We start from the raw sequence: 19,380 nt of genomic DNA, 5'->3' as shown, positions 1-19,380 counted from the left end.
ATGCATGGCTCAGCTCTCACTACTCCCGGCCCTGTGCTGATAACTGTCTCTCTTTATTACGTGTTTACGCATTTTACAAGATCACCTTGGACGAACGAACTTATCTCGACCTGATCATATGCCGGGGGCAATGCAAGTTCATTTCCTATGCGTCACGACAACTAGACCAGATAACGCCTATAACTCCTTATTGGCTAATAAGGCTGTATATGATCGGCACACCATAAGTGAATATAGCAGTGCAAAAAATTTTTTTATACTATATGTATAAATTATATTGTTTATAGAGTAGAGTTTAAAATAAGAAATGAGATGCAACGTAACTGACCTTCCCATTCATGTACTGTATATAGAGCGAAGGCCGCCTACCTAAAGTACGTACCTGCTGGGATGTACACACCAACTTGCTGTGCTGTGCAATCTCTCGCAAAAAAAAAAAAAAAAAAAACAGTGCAGTGAGAGGACAAGGGATTGCGAGCACAAAAGGAAAGCGCACGTTGCATGTGCCACTTTGTGTCATGCTGATGGTTATCTCGTTTCCTAGCTAGCTTAGCTTATTAGCTTATTCAATCTCCCTGGCTGTTGTCGATCAGGACCAAAATGGTGCTGAGTGTGCTAGCTGCAGGGGGCCCGGCGGCCGGGGTCACTACACACTATATAAACCGCCCCTCCTCCAAGATCTCTGCTACCATCAAGCTTTCAGGCAGGGCAAGCAACTCGAGTAGTAGTTGCCAGCCACACCTCCTGTCTTCCTTTTTCCTTCTCGCATTGTGGAGGAGAAGGATCAAGTGCTCATAAGCAAGCTAGCTTGACGAAGTATAGGAAATTAGGAATACAAATAAACTCATCCTCCTCATATATAAACGCTCGATCTCCAGATATGGCCGGCCTGTCCCTGCTGCATCCCATGGCCTTCGCCTTCGGCCTCCTCGGTATTTTTTTTACATTTCCTTATTTCACTGTAAGTGCGCTTCTCATCGGGAAAAGGGTCTCCCCTATAGCTAGGATATACATATAAAACATAATTTTATTTATTCTTCATTATTGGGTCGGAAGGAGAAGTAGATATATTTTTTTTTACAGAAAGCAGGGAATGAGATATATATATATAGGACATATATGCTATGGTGCCCTGTCCATTATTTAGGGCAGAAAGAGGGGGAAAAGAAGAAAAGAAAAAAGGAGGATATATATATATATATATTTGCATGCCTTTGCTGCCTCTGATTAGGGGTGGACACTTTTTTACCATAAACAGAAAACCGAACCGAAATTTCGATTTTTCGTTAGTTCGGTTCGGTTTTGGTTTTTGTATCTAAGAAGTTCGGTTTTCGGCATCGTAATCGGTTTTCACCGTATACCGAACCGAAATACCAAAAAAACCGAATACCAAACTTTATCAATTCTCAAATTTGACTATTAGATTATGTGAACTAAATGTGTGATACAATTAAATTATTATTCACTTATTTGTATGTGATGTATGATGTATCTCTAAATATTTGTGCCTATATAATTTTTATTTTTAAAAATTATGTGTAATCTATCATGTAAACTTGTTATATGTATTGTCTTAAGTATAAGTTTGGTATTTGGTTTTTACCGAAAAACCAAAGTAAAAAACCGAAACCGAATTTCTCGGTTTTTCATTTTCTAGAAAACCGAACGGTTTCTAATGTACGAAGAACCGAAGTTTTATAAAACCGAAAACCGAACCGAAGTTTAGAAAAAAACCGAATGCCCAGCCCTGATGGTGTGGCGTGACATCACAAAGCGTCGTCGTCATCGAAATTGATTGAAGGAGATAGTTGCATTGCATGTGTCATGCTCATGCACAGAGCTCGAGCTCCCCAGCTGAATTCTATCTGACGCCTCTCGCTCCTTTTTCTTTTGTTTGGCGGTTTGCTGTTTGTGTTTGCAGGCAACATCATCTCCTTCATGACCTACCTGGCCCCACTGTAAGGCTCTCTCCCTCTCTCTCTAGACTCTAGCTCATCAGCTGCATATGTGCGCGTGATGGTCTGCTGACCGCGTGGTTTGGCATGGGGGCGCATCGTCCATGGGACGATGACGACGACGATGACGACGACGCAGGCCGACGTTCTACCGGATCTACAAGAACAAGTCGACGGAGGGGTTCCAGTCGGTGCCGTACGTGGTGGCCCTCTTCAGCGCCATGCTGTGGATCTACTACGCGCTGCTCAAGTCCAACGAGCTCCTGCTCATCACCATCAACTCCGCCGGCTGCGTCATCGAGACCCTCTACATCGCCATGTACCTCCTCTACGCGCCCAAGAAGGCAAAGGTCCGTCGTCGCCGTCGTGCTTCTCATTCCTCCTGCTTTGGGCCGGCCGGGATTAATTCGGCCGGGCATGCAAAGCTCATCCATGCACATGCATCCGTCCTCACCCACGCACGCGCATACGTATATATGCAGCTGTTCACGGCCAAGATCCTCCTCCTCCTCAACGTGGGCGTGTTCGGGCTCATCCTCCTCCTCACGCTGCTGCTCTCCGCCGGACAGCGCCGCGTCGTCGTCCTCGGCTGGGTCTGCGTCGCCTTCTCCGTTAGCGTCTTCGTCGCGCCGCTCAGCATCATCGTGCGTACACTACCCAACACCATGCATATATATATCTAGCTACCTATCGAGTGTATAGATGCTTATTGCAACCTCTAACACCATGCATATACATGGCTGCTGCAGCGCCAGGTGGTGAGGACAAGGAGCGTCGAGTTCATGCCCTTCTCGCTCTCCCTCTCCCTCACCGTCAGCGCCGTCGTCTGGTTCCTCTACGGCCTCCTCATCAAGGACAAATACGTCGCTGTAAGTAAACTAGAGCTTTCATTTCGGCATGTAAAAGAGCCGCGAGATAACTTGACTCGATCAGAGGCGGATCCAGAGGGGGGGCAAAGTGGGCCATGGCCCCCCCTCAATTTTGTACACTCTTTTATACCTAATAATTATTTAGTATTAAGTGTGGGAAAAATCAAAATTTTAGATAGTATAAAGTCTTGTTCTAAATCTCTAAAACTAATAGCTAGTTGCTAAAATTAGCCGAGAGGTTTAGAATGGATCAACTAATTGTTAGCTATACTCCTCAAATAAGTATTAATTGTTAGATATCCCAACCCAGCTAAAACCAGTTAACAGTTAGCTCTAGAGGTTTAGAACATGACCTAAAACAATCATATTATGAGCCTGCTCGCCGAATCCTCTCGGTTCAGTCCTTGCACCTACCAGTCTAACTCTAATCTTCCCGACACCACCTAAATCAGTCTGCTCGCTGCCCTGTTTACGCCGCCGACCCATTCCCGATGCGACGCCACCGGACTTCGCCCCTTCCTAGCGCCTCCGTCACTTGTCCTGTTTTTCTCGTGACGTCGATCCGCTCGACAAGCTAGATCTCGCTCGTCGCAACGATATGACTTATCTCATGCGGTCAGTGGACTTAGCGAATTAGAAAATCATAGCTCCCATGTGGTTTTTTTTTGGCCCCCCCTAAATTTTCGTTCTGCGTCCGCCACTGGACTCGATCGTCCCCTTTCTCCAGCGAAACAGATCGATCGATCAGCAACTGACAGCTCTTTCTATTTTGTTTGCGTCCTCATCAGCTGCCAAACGTCATCGGCTTCAGCTTCGGCGTGGTCCAGATGGGTCTCTACGCGCTCTACCGCAACGCGACGCCCAGGGTGCCTGCCAAGGACGTGGCCGACGACGCCAGCAAGGACAAGGCGCCCGGCGAACATGTGGTGGTCACCATTGCCAAGCTGACCGCGGCGACGACGGCACCTGCAGCTGCCGTGGCGGAGGATCTTGTCAAGGTCCACGACGGCCACCCGGAGGAAGCAGCCAAGGGCGCCGCCAAGCCGGCGGAGAACGGCGCGGGACGCAGCGACGCCGAGCAAGTCTAGATTCCTCGCTCGATCAGATCAGAATTCATGAAGAAGAACATGCGTATGTATGTGTATCCGGTAGGTCGTAACATAACATAAATTAAGTGCGCATGCAGTTTGGCAACTCATGTTGTTTCATTTCGTTCTCGCGCAATATGCGCATGTATTAATTTTAGATTGTCATTGTTGTAGTTCTTGCCTCCGATTATTATTAGTGTGTCCGTCACCTTCCATGTAATAACAAAAAAAATATATATAAATGGTCCTATTAAAGCAAAAGCTAAAGTTCGTTTTTATGCCAAAGTGCTTCGTCTGTCATTTGGAGCCGAGTCTCATTAATTATGTTATGTTGTATATCTAGTATATCACACGCGTAAGTTTCATTTTTTTTACCGTGTGCCTGATCATAAGACATCTGACACCTTTTTGAAACTTTTAAAAGATCTATGATTTGAAACCCTATGTGTGGACCTCCGTACACTTTCACAGTTTAGGGATGATAATGATTAGACCGGTCTAAGTGCAAGTTTTATTTCTATTTAATGAGTTGTCTCAAGAACCTTTTTGATGAAGTGAAAACGTTTTTTTAAAAAAGAGAACAAGTGAGTGTCATGGAGATCAAACTGTCTTAGCTAGCACAATTATTATCGACTATATATGGGTCATGGAATTATATATCTACAAATTCTAAAATGAAACTTTTCATTAAAAAAGAGTGTTTCGTTTATTTTTTCATTTTGTTATAGATAGCATGGCAGTTTTAAAAGATCATGCTAGAAAACTCTCTACTAGACAGCCTTATTAGGAGCAACGTCCCTTTTCGCCTTTTGTGCATTTCTTTCGGGCCAAAACTCCAAACTGCCGTGGGCTTTCCCAGGTTAGACAATGGGCCTGTTTGGTTCAGCTTTTTTCTGACCAGCTTTTCTGAAAATCTGGCTGTGAGGAGAATCTGGCTGTGGGGAGAATCTGAGTATCATTACGATTACGTGTGGAAGAAGATGAAGTTGTTCATAGGACTCAGGATCTACAAAGTGATGGATTCCTACTATTACAACGACTTAACCGATTATGTGTTTATATTGATTTTGGATGGTTTTTGTCCCAACGAATTTTATAGAAGCTGGCTGAAAAGCTGAGCGTTTGGCAGTCCGCAGCAGTTTTTAGTGGCCAGAAGCTGCTAGAATCCGAAACAAACAGGGCCATTATATGTCGCTCATCCACTCCAACCCTTAACTCCTTATACATTCAAACAAGTCTTTAGGACTAGTTTAGAAAATCAAATCATAATAAAATCCTTGTTATAGCATCCCCAAAAGCTTACCATAAGTCTCTTCTAAATAAAGTTTTTTGGAAAAAATACAAAAACGTATATCCAACAGTTCCCCTAAAACGTTCCAAACTTTTTTCATAGCTCTTAAAACTTCCTCATTTGTAGCTACAAATGAGAGGTTTTTTGGGCTCCCCAGAAACAATATGCCACTTTAAGGGATCTGTTGGAGAGAGAATTAAAATCTACCCTCACTAATTTTTTAGATGCCGGTTAAAACGGATTTTGAAGAGTCATTTTCTAGAGAGCTTTTTGTGATACTCTTATTACTCAGGGTAGCAATCCCAAAAATGCAGGGCTAGTTTAGAAACTTAAATCATTTCTAGGATTCCCGGATCAAAGAAAAAAATATATTTATATATTTACATTTTAAATGATATATTAAATAAAACTAAAATATGTATGTAACTATTTAAATTTAATGGTTATGACAGATACATACGCATAGCAATTTATTCCTCTCCTCTATATATTTTCAAAAACATAAAAAAGAAAAAAAATCAACACCGGACCAATGCGCGCTCGCTCCAGCACAGTATTGCGGCAGTATTGCAGTCCAGAACAGGGCACCGCCGCACCGGTGCTCGTTCCAGCCCAGGAGGCCAGTACCGCAGTCCCGCGCAGCCGGCCATTCCCATGCCGCCGGCACCCATGAGATGGCGGCGCGGGGGCCGCTCGTCATCGCGTCTCCTTCAGCGAGCCCTCCTCTTGGCCGCCTTCTCCGCTGCGGCCCTCATCCTCCTCGTACTCCAGCACCACCACGGTCCTAAACGCCCAAACCCTTCCGCCGCGTCCCACGCCCGCGACTCCTCAGACGAGCTCCTCGACGACTCGCCTCCCGCGGAGCGGGATCCGGATGCCAGTGACCCTGCGGTAGTTGTTGACAGGGCCACGTGCGCAACGGTGGAGATGATGGGGGAGGAGGCCGCTGGTGCTGGGCGGGGCTCTCCGGAGCAGGCCAGCCTGCGGGTCCGCGAGATGATCCGGCGCCACTTCGAGCTCCACGGTGCGTTCCGGTCACGAAGAGGATGTCTCCTCGATTTTGATCTCTGTTTTTATTCCCCTGTAAATGCTCCATGGTTTGTTAGCCATGCTATGTATATGTGAATTAGAATATTTTTTTGGACCAATATGTGGATTAGAATATGATCCATAAACCGGCTAGTTTGATGGCATACGCTATCAACACAGGGCTTATTTTGTTATAAGGGCTAATGACTATAGCTAACTATACATTAGCCCAAATTAGCTCTAGTGCATCCAAACATGAGGGCTAAATGGCTAATAGGCGAGCTAATTTGTTAGACAAGTGTTCAACTAATTGTTAGCCATCTAGATAGCTAACCTGGTCTATTTTGAGCTATTTTTTAGCCTAACTAGTAACTGGCTCTAGCTCATCCAAACACTCCATTTAGGAATGAATTGGGGACTAGCCTGAAAAGCGCCTGATAGGTTGGCAATTCACATTAGTTGATTGCCCCTTATGAACTTCTCAAGTTTTTATGTTGCTGGCGGTGGCAGAAATTGACATTGCTCGAAGTATGTTCTCATAACTACTTGCTGCCATCATTCGCCCCACTACATGTGGTTGTTTCTAGCAAATCACATTAGGATTGTGTATTTGTGTATTACAGAACCTTGAACCAAACTGAATTTTGGTACATATCCACTGTCATTCTTCTACATTATGCACCAGTATATCCATTTGTAACTGCAGTGTCTACATAGGTTCTTTATTACTCATTGGGCTTCCTGTCACAATATAGTGTTGCTGTGAACATCAACAACTAATAAACAGAACAATCAGTATATGATTTTTTTTATACAAAATTGAAAGTTGGCCGCCTATCTTCTACCACTGTTTATTGAATTGTTTGAAGCATTGGTTTACTTGATTCAACAAAATTTCTATTCACATGATACAAACTTGTTCAGGAGAGAGACACAAATTAAAAGCTATCATGTTTGTGGCCCATCACATGCTTACGAAGTGTAAATTAACATGTGCATCACATAGTTCAGTCATAAGTCAACTGTGATGTATCCAATAGATTTGCATGGAGAATTGCACTTTGTAGTTATGCACAGGAGCCCAACGTTTACATCTTCAATTAACTTGCCAGGAGCAGAAAGAGTGAGAATGCTTCCTGCCCATGAATTCTGCAAACAAGGATTTGTGTTGGGGAAAGCATCTGAAGCTGGATTTGGCAATGAAATGTACAAGATCTTAACAGCGGGAGCCTTGAGTGTCATGTTAAACCGATCTTTGATCATCGGGCAAACAAGGCATATGGATTTACACTCTGCTACTTTTCATGTGTATCTTTGATTTGACTATTATGCGATTGGTCGGAAGCATTGAGTTCTATGAATTTGCTTCTTTTCCTGTTGTTGTTGCCAAACATTCTTCAAACTTTATGTTGCTTATATATTGTTAATTTTTACAGGATGTTTAATTGTGAATTGTTGCGTATTATCATGGCTGTGAACCCCTGATAAATAGATTCTGTAGTTCAATAGCAGTGGTGATTAATATTCATTATCCACTTACAAATTTTTGTTCTTCTCTAACAAACAGGGGACTGTATCCTTTTGGGGAGTACATTTCTTATACCAACCAGTCATTCACTATTCATGAAATCAAACATTTGTGGAGGAAGCATCGCTGTGCTAGGACATATGGTAGAGATCTGAATATCAGAGTGGATATTTTTGAAAATCCAACTGAGACGAATGTTCTGTGTAGTGACTGGAATAGCTGGAAGGATTCAATTATCTGGTTAGTATTACAGTTACAGCCTAGAATAAGTTTTACGTTTTACAATATTTCTCTTGGCATGACCTGCATATGTTATTGATTGGAAGAAGGGCAGAAAATAATAATGGTGATAACTTTCCTAATTTACTCCAGAGGCACACTAGATGATGAAGATATCTGACACATCTTGCACTTACACAAGGCTTAGTGTTTAGAGAACAAGTTCGCGAAGGTTAAATTTTTATTTCTTAAGCCTTAGGTGACCACTAAGCAGTCATTTCTGTTAGTGTGCATTTCTTATGTAACTAATCATTTGTTGTAGTACATTTATTCTTTCTTGTTTATTCAGTTCTTTACACATTAGTAGTTCATTTGCTTTCTTTTCTTGAGCCCTTAGTTTTCATACAAAAGCCATGTGTAAAAAGCATGCTGAATGGTGCTACTTATTCACGATTCTAGGTTTGATGGCGCAACAGATGCAGTTGGGATTCAGTTCTTTCTGAAGAATGTTCATCCTAGAATGAAGGCTGCCGCGTCGGCTCTTTTTGGATTGCCAGACTCATTGTACGCCAGGCCTAATACATTTGGTGAACTTATGCGAGCTATTATATCTCCATCCAGCAAAGTCCAAGAAGCAGTTGACTGGGCTTTGAAGGGTGTGAATCCAGATATTGTTTTGCACATGCGCATGATGGCGAATAGGTATGGCGCACTATTTGTGGATGCTTGTGTAAATTGAAGTAATTATATAGATTGTCCCATCAGTTCAAAAAGGAAAACTGCAGTGTAGTAGAATATTGACATCATGCAATTTCACTTGCCTACTTATCTCGTTCATCAGTAGTCACTGAAAATGCTTCTTTGTAGCTGAAATTGTTAATGTAACCCAAGATAGCTTTGCATATTTCTTTTATTTCCGTAATATAATCTTCAAACTTAAGTTTGAAACAGTAATAGTCAATTTCAAATTTTCAATATTTACTCAATATCTTTCATTTTCAGAATGTCCACCACATGTATCATGCAAATAATCTGTTAGCAGCACTCAGTGTTGTGCAAAGGCGAGCTAAAGAGCTAATTAGTAATGAGGCGATAGTTGGCTAACACACCTACATTTTAGAATACATCATATGTTTTGAACAGTTGAAGGTTAACTCCTATTATTACTCTAGGCCAGTCCGAGCAAGAAAAGCTGCAGTTCTTTGTATCAAGAAAGCCCTACAGTTTAGCCATATTAAGGGTACAGCTCTGGTGGCCTTGGTCTCAGACACACCAGCATTTGTGAAGGAGATAAAGTCAGACATCAGTGAGTTTGCAGAGGTTAGCTGCTAGGTTGAATTGAATACTACAGGGTGAACTTAGCATTGTATTTCAAGCACTATGGAGACTGATTATGTATTTCTTGAAATATTAGGAAGTTGGATGTTGATTCTGCAATTGTTTTCAGGTACTTAATTTTGATTACAAATTGTTTGCCAAGACTTCTAGTCTGGAGATTGTTGGAAATGATAAGGTATTATTCACTTTTCACTCTCATCATCTCATGGCCCTTTCTTAGTTCTGACCCTTGTTGGAATCTGTCATGGGCATAATAGGGTGCGAGAGGCAACAACCAGGCTGGGATAAGGCTAGAGAATAAGATTGAGATGAGCTGGGATAAGGTTAGAGAATAAGATTGAAATGAGAGAATTGTGGAGAGTTGGTTAGCATCAGATAAGTCCAAGAAAGTAGGAGTTAGTTGAGAGTTTGTAGGAGAAGTTGGTTAGCCATAGGGCTATTTATAAGCCGCATGACAGCAGGGAATAAATCAAGCAAGATCATTATCAAACCAATCTCTCAATCTCTCTCTCTTGCAATGACCCTCTCAAGCGCCTAGAGCTGCTACCCTAGAACCAAGCCTGCGGCAGAGGGGTATAACCTCGCCGGAGAAGACAGCTATCCCTATGGACCGAAGGTCCATAACACCTGGTATCAGCTCCAGGTTATCCTCACCACCACCAGCCGCCCATCCCTCACCACCACCAGTCGCCGCGCCATCAGCCACCGCAACGCCCTCCCACCCGCCCTCTCCAACTCCAGATGCATTCACTCGGCTCGAAGAGAGTTTTGGCCGTCTCGAAGAGAAGTGGGATCAGTTCGTTGTGATGTTCCACCGCTACAAGGAGAAGACAGAGAAGGAACTCCAAGCAGCGGTGCGGCTTCAGGCGGCAGCGCGAGGGTTCCTGGCACGCCGCCAGGTACAGTCCCTTCGTGGGGAGAAGCACCTTGCTGTGGCCTCCAGGGCCACCCCATGGTCGTCATCACATGAGCAGGCCGTGGTGCGCCTGCAAGCCGCAGTGCGCGGCTTCCTTGTTAGGCGGGCGGTGCGGAAGCTGTACTTGCTGATCAGCTCATCGCTGCACCAACTCGCACCCTGCGTGCCCAACCACCAGGTCTCGTCTATACTTTTTGAACCCCCTGCAGAAGTCGAGATCTGGGTATGCAGCCCCCCTGCACGGCCAAAGAGGGTCGTCTCCTTCATTCGGGCAACTGCCTTGGTGCTGGACAAACCCAACATAAGAACGGGCTGGTTCCTCCTTCACCTTTCATCCAACGTGAAGTCCGTAGTTCAGCTCTTTCCTTGGGATCCAGGAGGACAGGAGGACATAGCTGCAGTTCAAATTTATATTTTAGTTTCACAATTATTTTGTATTTTCGTCTTAAATAATAAAGGTAAGCCGAGATGTAAAAGGCTTAACCTTAAGTCGTGTCAGGTAAGTCTATGGCAGCTCGAGGACGAGCTGGTCTTCAAGGGAGGGGGAGATGTCATGGGCATCATAGGGAGCGAGACGCAACAGCCAGGCTAGGATAAGGCTAGAGAATAAGATTGAGATGAGCTGGGATAAGGCTAGAGAATAGGATTGGGATGAGAGAATTGTGGAGAGTTGGTTAGCATCAGATAAGTCCAAGAAAGCAGGAGTTAGTTGAGAGTTTGTAGGAGAAGTTGGTTAGCCATAGGGCTATTTATAAGCCGCATGGCAGCAGGGAATAAATCAAGCAAGATCATTATCAAACCAATCTCTCAATCTCTCTCTTGCAATGACCCTCTCAAGCGCCTAGGGCTGCTACCCTAGAACCAAGCCTGCGGCAGAGGGGTATAACCTCGCAGGAGAAGACAGCTATCCCTATGGACCGCCAGGTTATCCTCACCACCACCAGCCGCCCATCCCTCACCACCACCAGCCGCCGCGCCATCTGCCGCCGCAACGTCCTCCCACCCGCCCTCTCCAACTCCAGATGCATTTACTCGGCTCGAAGAGAAGTGGGATCAATTCGTTGTGATGTTCCACCGCTACAAGGAGAAGACAGAGAAGGAACTCCAAGCAGCGGTGCGGCTTCAGGCGGCAGCGCGAGGGTTCCTGGCACGCCGCCAGGTACAGTCCCTTCGTGGGGAGAAGCACCTTGCTGTGGCCTCCAGGGTCACCCCATGGCCGTCGTCACATGAGTAGGCCGTGGTGCGCCTGCAAGCCGCAGTGCGCGGCTTCCTTGTTAGGCGGGCGGTGCGGAAGCTGCACTTGCTGATCAGCTCATCGCTGCACCAACTCGCAGCCTGCGCGTCCAACCACCAGGTCTCGTCTATACTTTTTGAACCCCCTGCAGAAGTCGAGATCTGGGTATGCAGCCCCCCTGCACGGCCAAAGAGGGTCGTCTCCCTCATTCGGGCAACTACCTTGGTGCTGGACAGACCCAAGGGCTGGTTCCTCCTTCACCTTTCATCCAACGTGAAGTCCGCAGTTCAGCTCTTTCCTTGGGATCCAGGAGGACAGGAGGACATATCTGCAGTTCAAATTTATATTTTAGTTCCACAATTATTTTGTATTTTTGTCTTAAATAATAAAGGTAAGCCGAGATGTAAAAGGCTTAACCTTAAGTCGTGTCAGGTAAGTCTATGGCAGCTCGAGGACGAGCTGGTCCTCAAGGGAGGGGGAGATGTCATGGGCATAATAGGGTGCGAGAGGCAATAACCAGGCTGGGATAAGGCTAGAGAATAAGATTGAGATGAGCTGGGATAAAGTTAGAGAATAAGATTGAAATGAGAGAATTGTGGAGAGTTGGTTAGCATCAGATAAGTCCAAGAAAGTAGGAGTTAGTTGAGAGTTTGTAGGAGAAGTTGGTTAGCCATAGGGCTATTTATAAGCCGCATGGCAGCAGGGAATAAATCAAGCAAGATCATTATCAAACCAATCTCTCAATCTCTCTCTCTTGCAATGACCCTCTCAAGCGCCTAGGGCTGCTACCCTAGAACCAAGCCTGCGGCAGAGGGGTATAACCTCGCCGGAGAAGACAGCTATCCCTATGGACCGAAGGTCCATAACAGAATCTTTACTGTTTCCTCACCTTTCTGAGTTCTGACCCTTGTTGGAATGTTTAGGAGTAATTTTGTATGCTAGATTTGTGTCAAGGACGTTACAGTTTGTATCAGGAATTAAAAAACAATTATGCATATTTCCTAAAGTTGCTATGTTAGACCGTCTGCAGCAGTCTACCCATAGTTTACCCAAAAACATTGGTTTACACTGTTCTGCACTGTAGACTGCACTGTTCGCAGAGTGGGGTTTGAATATGGGTATAGGGATGGGTAAGCTGCTGAAGATAGTATTACAGTTCAAAACTATATGGATCATAAAAGTAACAGTGTGGTACTATGCATTAATATAAGATTTTGTTTTAGTCTAAGAACACAAGTTGTAACTACATTTGTTTTGATGAACAATGGGCAGCTTTGTGGTATTTCTGTGGATACTTTTGTATCTATCCGGTTTCACATCTTGTTCCCTGAACTCTACTTTTTTTTTGCAAGCCCTTGGATTTTCGATCAAGAGACTGGGGATCAGCTCCAAGGTGGGTGGCGTTTGTTGATTTCTTTATAGCTGCACAGGCCAGGTACGCAGTCGTCACTGGAGCACATCGTCGTGTGGGGACCACCTACGCACAACTCATTACAGCATTGGCTGCGGCAAACAGGCATGGTACGGTCTTTAAACACGCAGTGGCCTTTTGTGTTTAGGCCAGTTTTGAGCCCTCAACTTAAACCAGCCTACACTTTTCTTGTGTAATTAGGTCGAGAGCCTTCAGGCACCAACTTCACGTTCCTAAGTAGTGTCCACAGCAACTTGCTGGTGGAGGGGCTGTCGACGCAGGTTGGTTGGGGCCATATCTGGAACAGATATGCTGGTCCTCTAAGCTGTCGGCGCCAGCCACACCAATGCGCCTTGACCCCGCTCCTCCCTCCTGCTTGGTGGGACGGTCGATGGCAAAGCCCTATTCCCAGGGATGTGAGGAGGCTACTGGAGTACGGTGTCCGGTTATCAGATACTGGGGAGGTGGACGAGAGGCACCTGTTGTCGTACTGCAGGTCAAGGAAAGATCATGTGAAGAGGTTCCATGTCCTTCCACCATACAAGAACCCGGCACGACTGTAGGCTGAGGAGGTCGGCGAGGAGCAGTAGAGAGCTCAATTTTGCATTAACCACTTATGACGAGTGTAGGTTTGAGTGGCCAAGCTTTTAAACTGGCCATGCTGGTAAATTTCGTGTCGTGACTGGTGTAGGTTTTGGTAATCTGGTGACTGGTGCACTGGTGTTCAGGCGGTAGTATATCATGCATCGTACATCACTATTGTTCATCTGTGATAAGATTGGAAAGCAGGTAGCAGACCTGGAGATGATAGCATGATGTATATAGGGTAAAGGCATAGCATTGCATTGTCGATGAGTTATAAGCTGGTGGTCTATCTGTCAATTAACTATATAGCAGAGCACCGACCCAGAATTGTAAGCCTTTCGTCTACTGATGCAATTTTGATGTTTATCGTTCTCCTGTATCTTCGATTTGACAATTATGCGATTGCTTGGAAGGACTGAGTTCTATGAAATTGCTTCTTTTCCTGTTGTCGTTGCCAAAATATTGTTCAAACTTTTTGTTGCTTGTATATTGTTAATTTTTACAGGATGCTTGATTGTGAATTGTTGCGTATTATCATGGCTGTGGACCCATGACAAATAGATTCTCTAGTTTAATAGCAGTGGTGAACTGGTGATTGATATTCATTATCCCCTTACCGAATTTTTGTTCCTGTCTGACAAACAGGGGATTGTATCCTTTTGAGGAGCACATTTCTTATACCAACCAGTCATTCACTATTCATGAAATCAAACATTTCTGGAGGAAACATCAATGTGCTAGGGCATATGATAGAGATCTGAATATCAGAGTGGACAAACTGTTGTTCATCCGTGATAAGATTGGAAAGCAGATAGCAGATATAGAGATGGGTTGATGTATAAATTCATAGCATAACATTGCATTGCATCGTCAATTAGTTATAAGCTGGTGGTCTAATCTACTGGTGCGATTTTGAGGTTTTTCGTTCTCCTGTCTAGTATACGTGCACGCTTAGGCGGCCTTGTCTGTTTCAGCTCAGGACTGTGTTCAGACGTGCAAGCTTGCCTGCTTGGGATGGCTTTCCAAGCTGAAACAAAAAAGGTTCTTGAAAGATGCGTGGGTGCACGATGCCAGTTCGGTGTCGAGCCATGCCGCGCAAAGTGGACATCTAGTGGGCCTGTGGCGACTCAGTGATTTGAACCTAACGCATGATGTCACTAGATATACTACCTCCATTTTTGATATACTACCTCCATTTTTATTTATTTGACGCCAGTTAGTTCAATTTTATACTAATCGGTGTCAAATAAAAATAAACAGAGGAAGTACTAGATAGAAGGTCTAACAGCTAATAGAAGGGCCCCTTATTACCAGTCATATTTCAGTTTCAGTTCAAATGGTCGAAGGCTCTCGATTCTCGAAGCTAACAATTTTCCTTGTTTCTTTCTTTAGGCCCTTGCGAGATAGCATGTACATCGGTCCTAGCGGTGGCTTCTTTGTTACAAACTGGTATCAAATTTTACGCGAGGAGGTGACTCTCCAATCCAAGTAAGTAGAAAGCTCATGGCAGCCCCCGTTCCTCTCGGGCAGCACAATTCGATGCGTTTCCTCAGCTTCCCGCAGGGCGGCAGGAGGATTCCTTGGCAACAGAGCACCGCAACCCCTGTTGCTTCCTTCACGTCGCCACGGGCAAGGGCCACACACTCTTAGCACCTGTTGTCATGTTATTTAACTCGATCTCATCAGCTATCTAGTCAGTCAGCGACGCTCACATGGACGAGGTTCATCGTTCTGCTCTGGCCGCCGCGCGCCGGCGCAGATACGTTTCATGGTACCCTCTTGCATCGCACTCCCACATGGCGGCTGCGGCTCAAGCTAGGTCGTCCTTCCTCGTCCTGCTCGTCGCCACGTGGTCGCTGTCGCCGCGGCTTGCCGGGGCCTCCACGTCCACGGAAGCAGCAGCTGCCGGCCGTGGCGTTACGCTACGCCTCGACGCGAGCCAGGTACGCGTACGGTATGGTACGAGGCAGCAGCCAAGCTCACCGCTGGGCGCTGGCGTGGCATTGCTGGCGCGATCGATGACCAGTTGGTTTGGTTATGTCCATTGAACTCGTTCTCGTTCCCAGGTGGTCGTGGACAATGGCGCGGTGCAGGTGGCGCTGTCGGCGCCGGAGGGCCGGATCACCGGCGTCAGCTACAGCGGCGACGGCGAGACCACCAACCTGCTGGGGTACGACGCCGGCGAGGGAGACTCCGGAGGGTAACTGACGAGTGCATGCGTATTACACTTGTGCTGCCTCTTCTTTTATCTGCCTGCACTCTGCCCTCTGCCACTCGGAATGTCCCTTCTCTCTTGCAGGTATTGGGATTCGGTATGGAACTATCCCGGCTCTGGTCTCCCAGGACAGTACAATACGTGAGTGATGACTAGACTCTGTACTCTTGCCAACGTCATAAGCATTGCTCAATACTCACAACTTGATTCTGAAATTAATAGAAATTGCCAACAAATAGGAAGCTGTGCCTTATATTGATCAGCAATAGAGATAATACTGGTTACACTTCGTGCAAGAAATGTTTAAATGCCTATGAATGGGCAGTCCAATCTTTTTTTGTTTACAGTAGTGGTTCGAGTCAACAACCCATTCCACATGTATCCTGGAATTTGCAGCAAGGAGGGATTGGATTTACTGGTTACGCTCATACATACAGGTTGGATAGCACAGAGTTCAACGTAGTGTCCTCAAGTGAAGATCAAGTGGAGCTTTCTTTCAGGAGCACATACAACCCGTCGCATCGAAACAGCCTTCGGCTAAACATCGACAAGAGGTGCCAAAATCCTTCACGTTATTCGCTCCACGCAACAACCTGTTTTGGATACTGTTTTCCTCATCTGAAACAGTACCAAACTGTCTCTCGGGAGTTCGCTAAGACGGCTGGTTCAGGCTGGTGATGCTCAGAGGTAGCTCTGGGTTCTACTGCTACGCCATCTTTGAGCATGACAGGGCCTACCCCGCTCTCAACATCACGGAGGCTCGGCTCGTCTTCAAGCTTAACACGGCAAAGTGAGCTAGCTAGCATCCCTCTTTAAGTTTTTGAACACAAATGATCATCTCGATCGAGCTGTATCGTACGTGAAATCTTTGCTAGGTTCAATTACATGGCTATTACAGACGATATACAGAGGTACATGCCCAGCGCGGCGGACAGAGAAGAGCCTCGTGCTGTCCCGCTGGCTTACAAGGAGGCTGTTCTGCTGGTTGACCCCAAGGAACCCCAGTTCCGAGGAGAGGTATATACATATATCGTAATTTATGGTTGGTCCATTGAATCCTTTAAATTTGGGGGAACTGTGCCAAGCTGCAAGCATGAACATTCATGTGTGCAGGTGGATGACAAGTACCAGTACTCGCTGGACAACAAGGACAACGTTGTTCACGGATGGATTAGCCGCGGCGATCCCAACGCCGTGGGTTTCTGGGTCATCACTCCCAGCAACGAGTTCAAGAGCGGCGGCCCTCTCAAGCGGGAGCTCACCTCCCACGTCGGCCCCACATCCCTCACTGTAAGCCTCGCAACTCGCAAGCACCGTCCAAAACCAACCAAACTGGAACTACGTTTATACTCTATACTATTGTTCCGGTCAGATGTTTATGGGGACACATTACGTTGGCAAGTACATGGTGGCCAACATCAACGACGGCGAGGCGTGGAAGAAAGTGCTAGGCCCGGTGTTCATCTACCTCAACTCAGGTCCCAGCAGAGGTGAGCTCTGGGAGGACGCCAAGGCTCGGGCGCGGGCGGAGGCGGCGAGCTGGCCCTACAGCTTCCTCGCGTCACCGGAGTTCCCCAAGGCGGCCGAGAGAGGATCCGTCGTAGGAAGGCTCCTGGTCAGGGACAGCCACGAGAAGCATGGCATGCCTGCTGGGTCGTCGGCCTTCGTCGGCCTCGCCTCGCCTGGGCCGCCCGGGTCCTGGGCGACGGAGAGCAAGGGCTACCAGTTCTGGACGAGGGCCGCGCCCGACGGCACCTTCCGCATCGCCAACGTCAGGGAAGGAGTGTACGGTCTGTACGCGTTCGTTCCCGGGTTTCTCGGAGACTACTGCTACGGTTCGCCGCTGACCGTAGCGCCAGGCCGTGCCATCGGCGTCGGCGACCTCGTGTTCGAGCCCCCGAGGTCGGGCCCGACGGTGTGGGAGATTGGCGTCCCCGACCGGACGGCGGCGGAGTTCTACGTCCCGGATCCGGACCCCAGGTACGTCAACAGGCTCTTCGTCGTCCGAGACAGGTACCGGCAGTACGGTCTGTGGGAGAGGTACGCCGACCTGTACCCGGACAAGGATCTCGTCTTCACCGTCGGCGAAAGCGACGAATCCAAGGACTGGTTCTTTGCACACGTCACAAGGTAAGTGATAATGCTGCATTACTGCAACGCACACCCCAACTTTAGTACTACTAAGTATGTTGATCGATCTGCAGAAAGGTAGGGCAGGTTGCCGTGCCAACAACATGGCAGATACGGTTCAGTCTGGACCGCGTCGTGGCAGACGACGACACCTACACGCTGCGGATCTCCCTTGCAGCTTCTCAAATGTGCAGGTTGCAGGTATGTATATATGTCTGCAGAAGTGCAGAGTTTTACATAATAACCCGCCACAACGTAAATGTAGTTTGGTTCTTAGGCTATTCTTAATGCATAGTTTCATGAGAAGTTTCATACATTAATTAGTAGAGTGCTACATCAGATTTTTGGATGATATGTCACCATATTTGTTATGACATGGATAGAAGTAGTTTCATCACTGTGAAACCATATCAACTCGTTTCCAAGACATTGCAAAACACATGAAACCACCATGAAACCACCATTCAGAACAGTTTGTTTCATCTCCATTCATTTCATATATTTCTATTGGCTATTTAGACGCAATGACATTGTGGCTTGTAAAATCGTGAAGTGAAACTTTGTATTCAGACTATATGTTTCATTTATTTCATCTCAATGATGTGGCAGCATTGAAAATAATGCAATAAACTCTCATCGAGAATGACCTTATTTCCGCAAAACAAATACTGTTCGGTTCTGAACATATCTCTGTGCATTTCATCAAGGTGCAAGTGAATGGGGATGCAAGGAGAGGCAGGGATTTTACAACGCCCGACATGGGCGATGACAATGCGATCACACGCCATGGGATACATGGCTCACAGTGGAGCCTTGAGTGTGTGGTCGGGGGCCACCTGCTACGCCAAGGCGATAACACCATTGACATAAAACTCATCGCACAACAAGGACCGAAAGGTCCTGCCATGGTCGCCGGGGTCATGTATGACTATATCCGCCTAGAAGGGCCACCATCTAGAGGCGTTGCCTCGAGCCGCATTCCAGCGTTCTCCCTTCACCGGATTTTGTTCCTGTTAGCCTTCCTAGTCATGTCCTAGTATGTCTAGCTATGTGGCCATCTAACATGTAGCATTTTTTTTGCTAGTTGTTGTATGAAAGCAAGAAATATGATGATGTAGTACAAGCAATGTTATTGTGGAGAGAATGGAGGCCCATGCTACACTGATTAAGTATGTATTCAACAGATCATCAATTGGCCGGAGATAAGGGATCATGCTAAATGTTCACATGCAACTTCTGAGTGTTAAACTAGATATGGCTTAGGACACTCATGCAAGGAGCCTTTCTATCCACCATAGATAACTTCTGTTGGTCATCTATTAAGATTACTATAAGAAACCAAAACAAAGCAACACAATTAAGTTGGTGAAGCCTTCTCCCCATGTGTTCCCATGAAGAGAGAAGCGTATAAGGGGAGAAGGTTAAGTAAAGCATGGAAGATACATGAAGCAAAATATATAAAGAAACATGCTATGAAACATATTTATCATCCTTTATTATTTCCCCTTAATTACAAATGTCTACATTCATACTTTTAGGATATATAAACGACATTCAAAATACCCCTATTTA

General features: G+C 46.0%; 2 protein-coding genes across 2 annotated transcripts; both read left to right on the top strand.

Annotated features, from left to right (window-relative positions):
- Positions 1–687: 687 nt before the first annotated feature.
- LOC100192602 (mtN3-like protein) lies at positions 688–4,197 on the top strand. The gene is given in 6 exon segments (NM_001137817.1): positions 688–932; positions 1,922–1,958; positions 2,095–2,305; positions 2,438–2,599; positions 2,705–2,824; positions 3,613–4,197. Coding segments are annotated over 6 exon segments (882 nt in total). The 5' UTR covers positions 688–880; the 3' UTR covers positions 3,913–4,197.
- Positions 4,198–5,799: 1,602 nt separating this feature from the next.
- Positions 5,800–13,794, top strand: LOC100304257 (uncharacterized). The gene is made up of 8 exons (NM_001165700.1): positions 5,800–6,227; positions 7,345–7,507; positions 7,800–8,000; positions 8,439–8,681; positions 9,152–9,299; positions 9,427–9,492; positions 12,820–12,988; positions 13,080–13,794. Exons 1-8 carry the CDS (start codon positions 5,858–5,860, stop codon positions 13,439–13,441), a joined length of 1,722 nt encoding a protein of 573 aa, NP_001159172.1. The 5' UTR covers positions 5,800–5,857; the 3' UTR covers positions 13,442–13,794.
- Positions 13,795–19,380: the final 5,586 nt, after the last annotated feature.

The sequence above is a fragment of the Zea mays genome, chromosome 4, assembly GCF_902167145.1.
Source record: "Zea mays cultivar B73 chromosome 4, Zm-B73-REFERENCE-NAM-5.0, whole genome shotgun sequence".
NCBI classification, from domain to species: Eukaryota; Viridiplantae; Streptophyta; class Magnoliopsida; order Poales; family Poaceae; genus Zea; species Zea mays.
This window is presented reverse-complemented; position numbering and strand designations above follow the sequence as displayed.

Excerpts from the sequence above, each read along its gene's own strand:
- LOC100304257 (NM_001165700.1), top strand. The coding sequence starts at position 5,858 with ATGCCGCCGGCACCCATGAGATGGCGGCGCGGGGGCCGCTCGTCATCG. Across the intron at positions 8,001-8,438 it reads TGGAAGGATTCAATTATCTG|GTTTGATGGCGCAACAGATG; the intron begins GTTAGTATTACA and ends TCACGATTCTAG. Across the intron at positions 8,682-9,151 it reads ATGCGCATGATGGCGAATAG|GCCAGTCCGAGCAAGAAAAG; the intron begins GTATGGCGCACT and ends TTATTACTCTAG.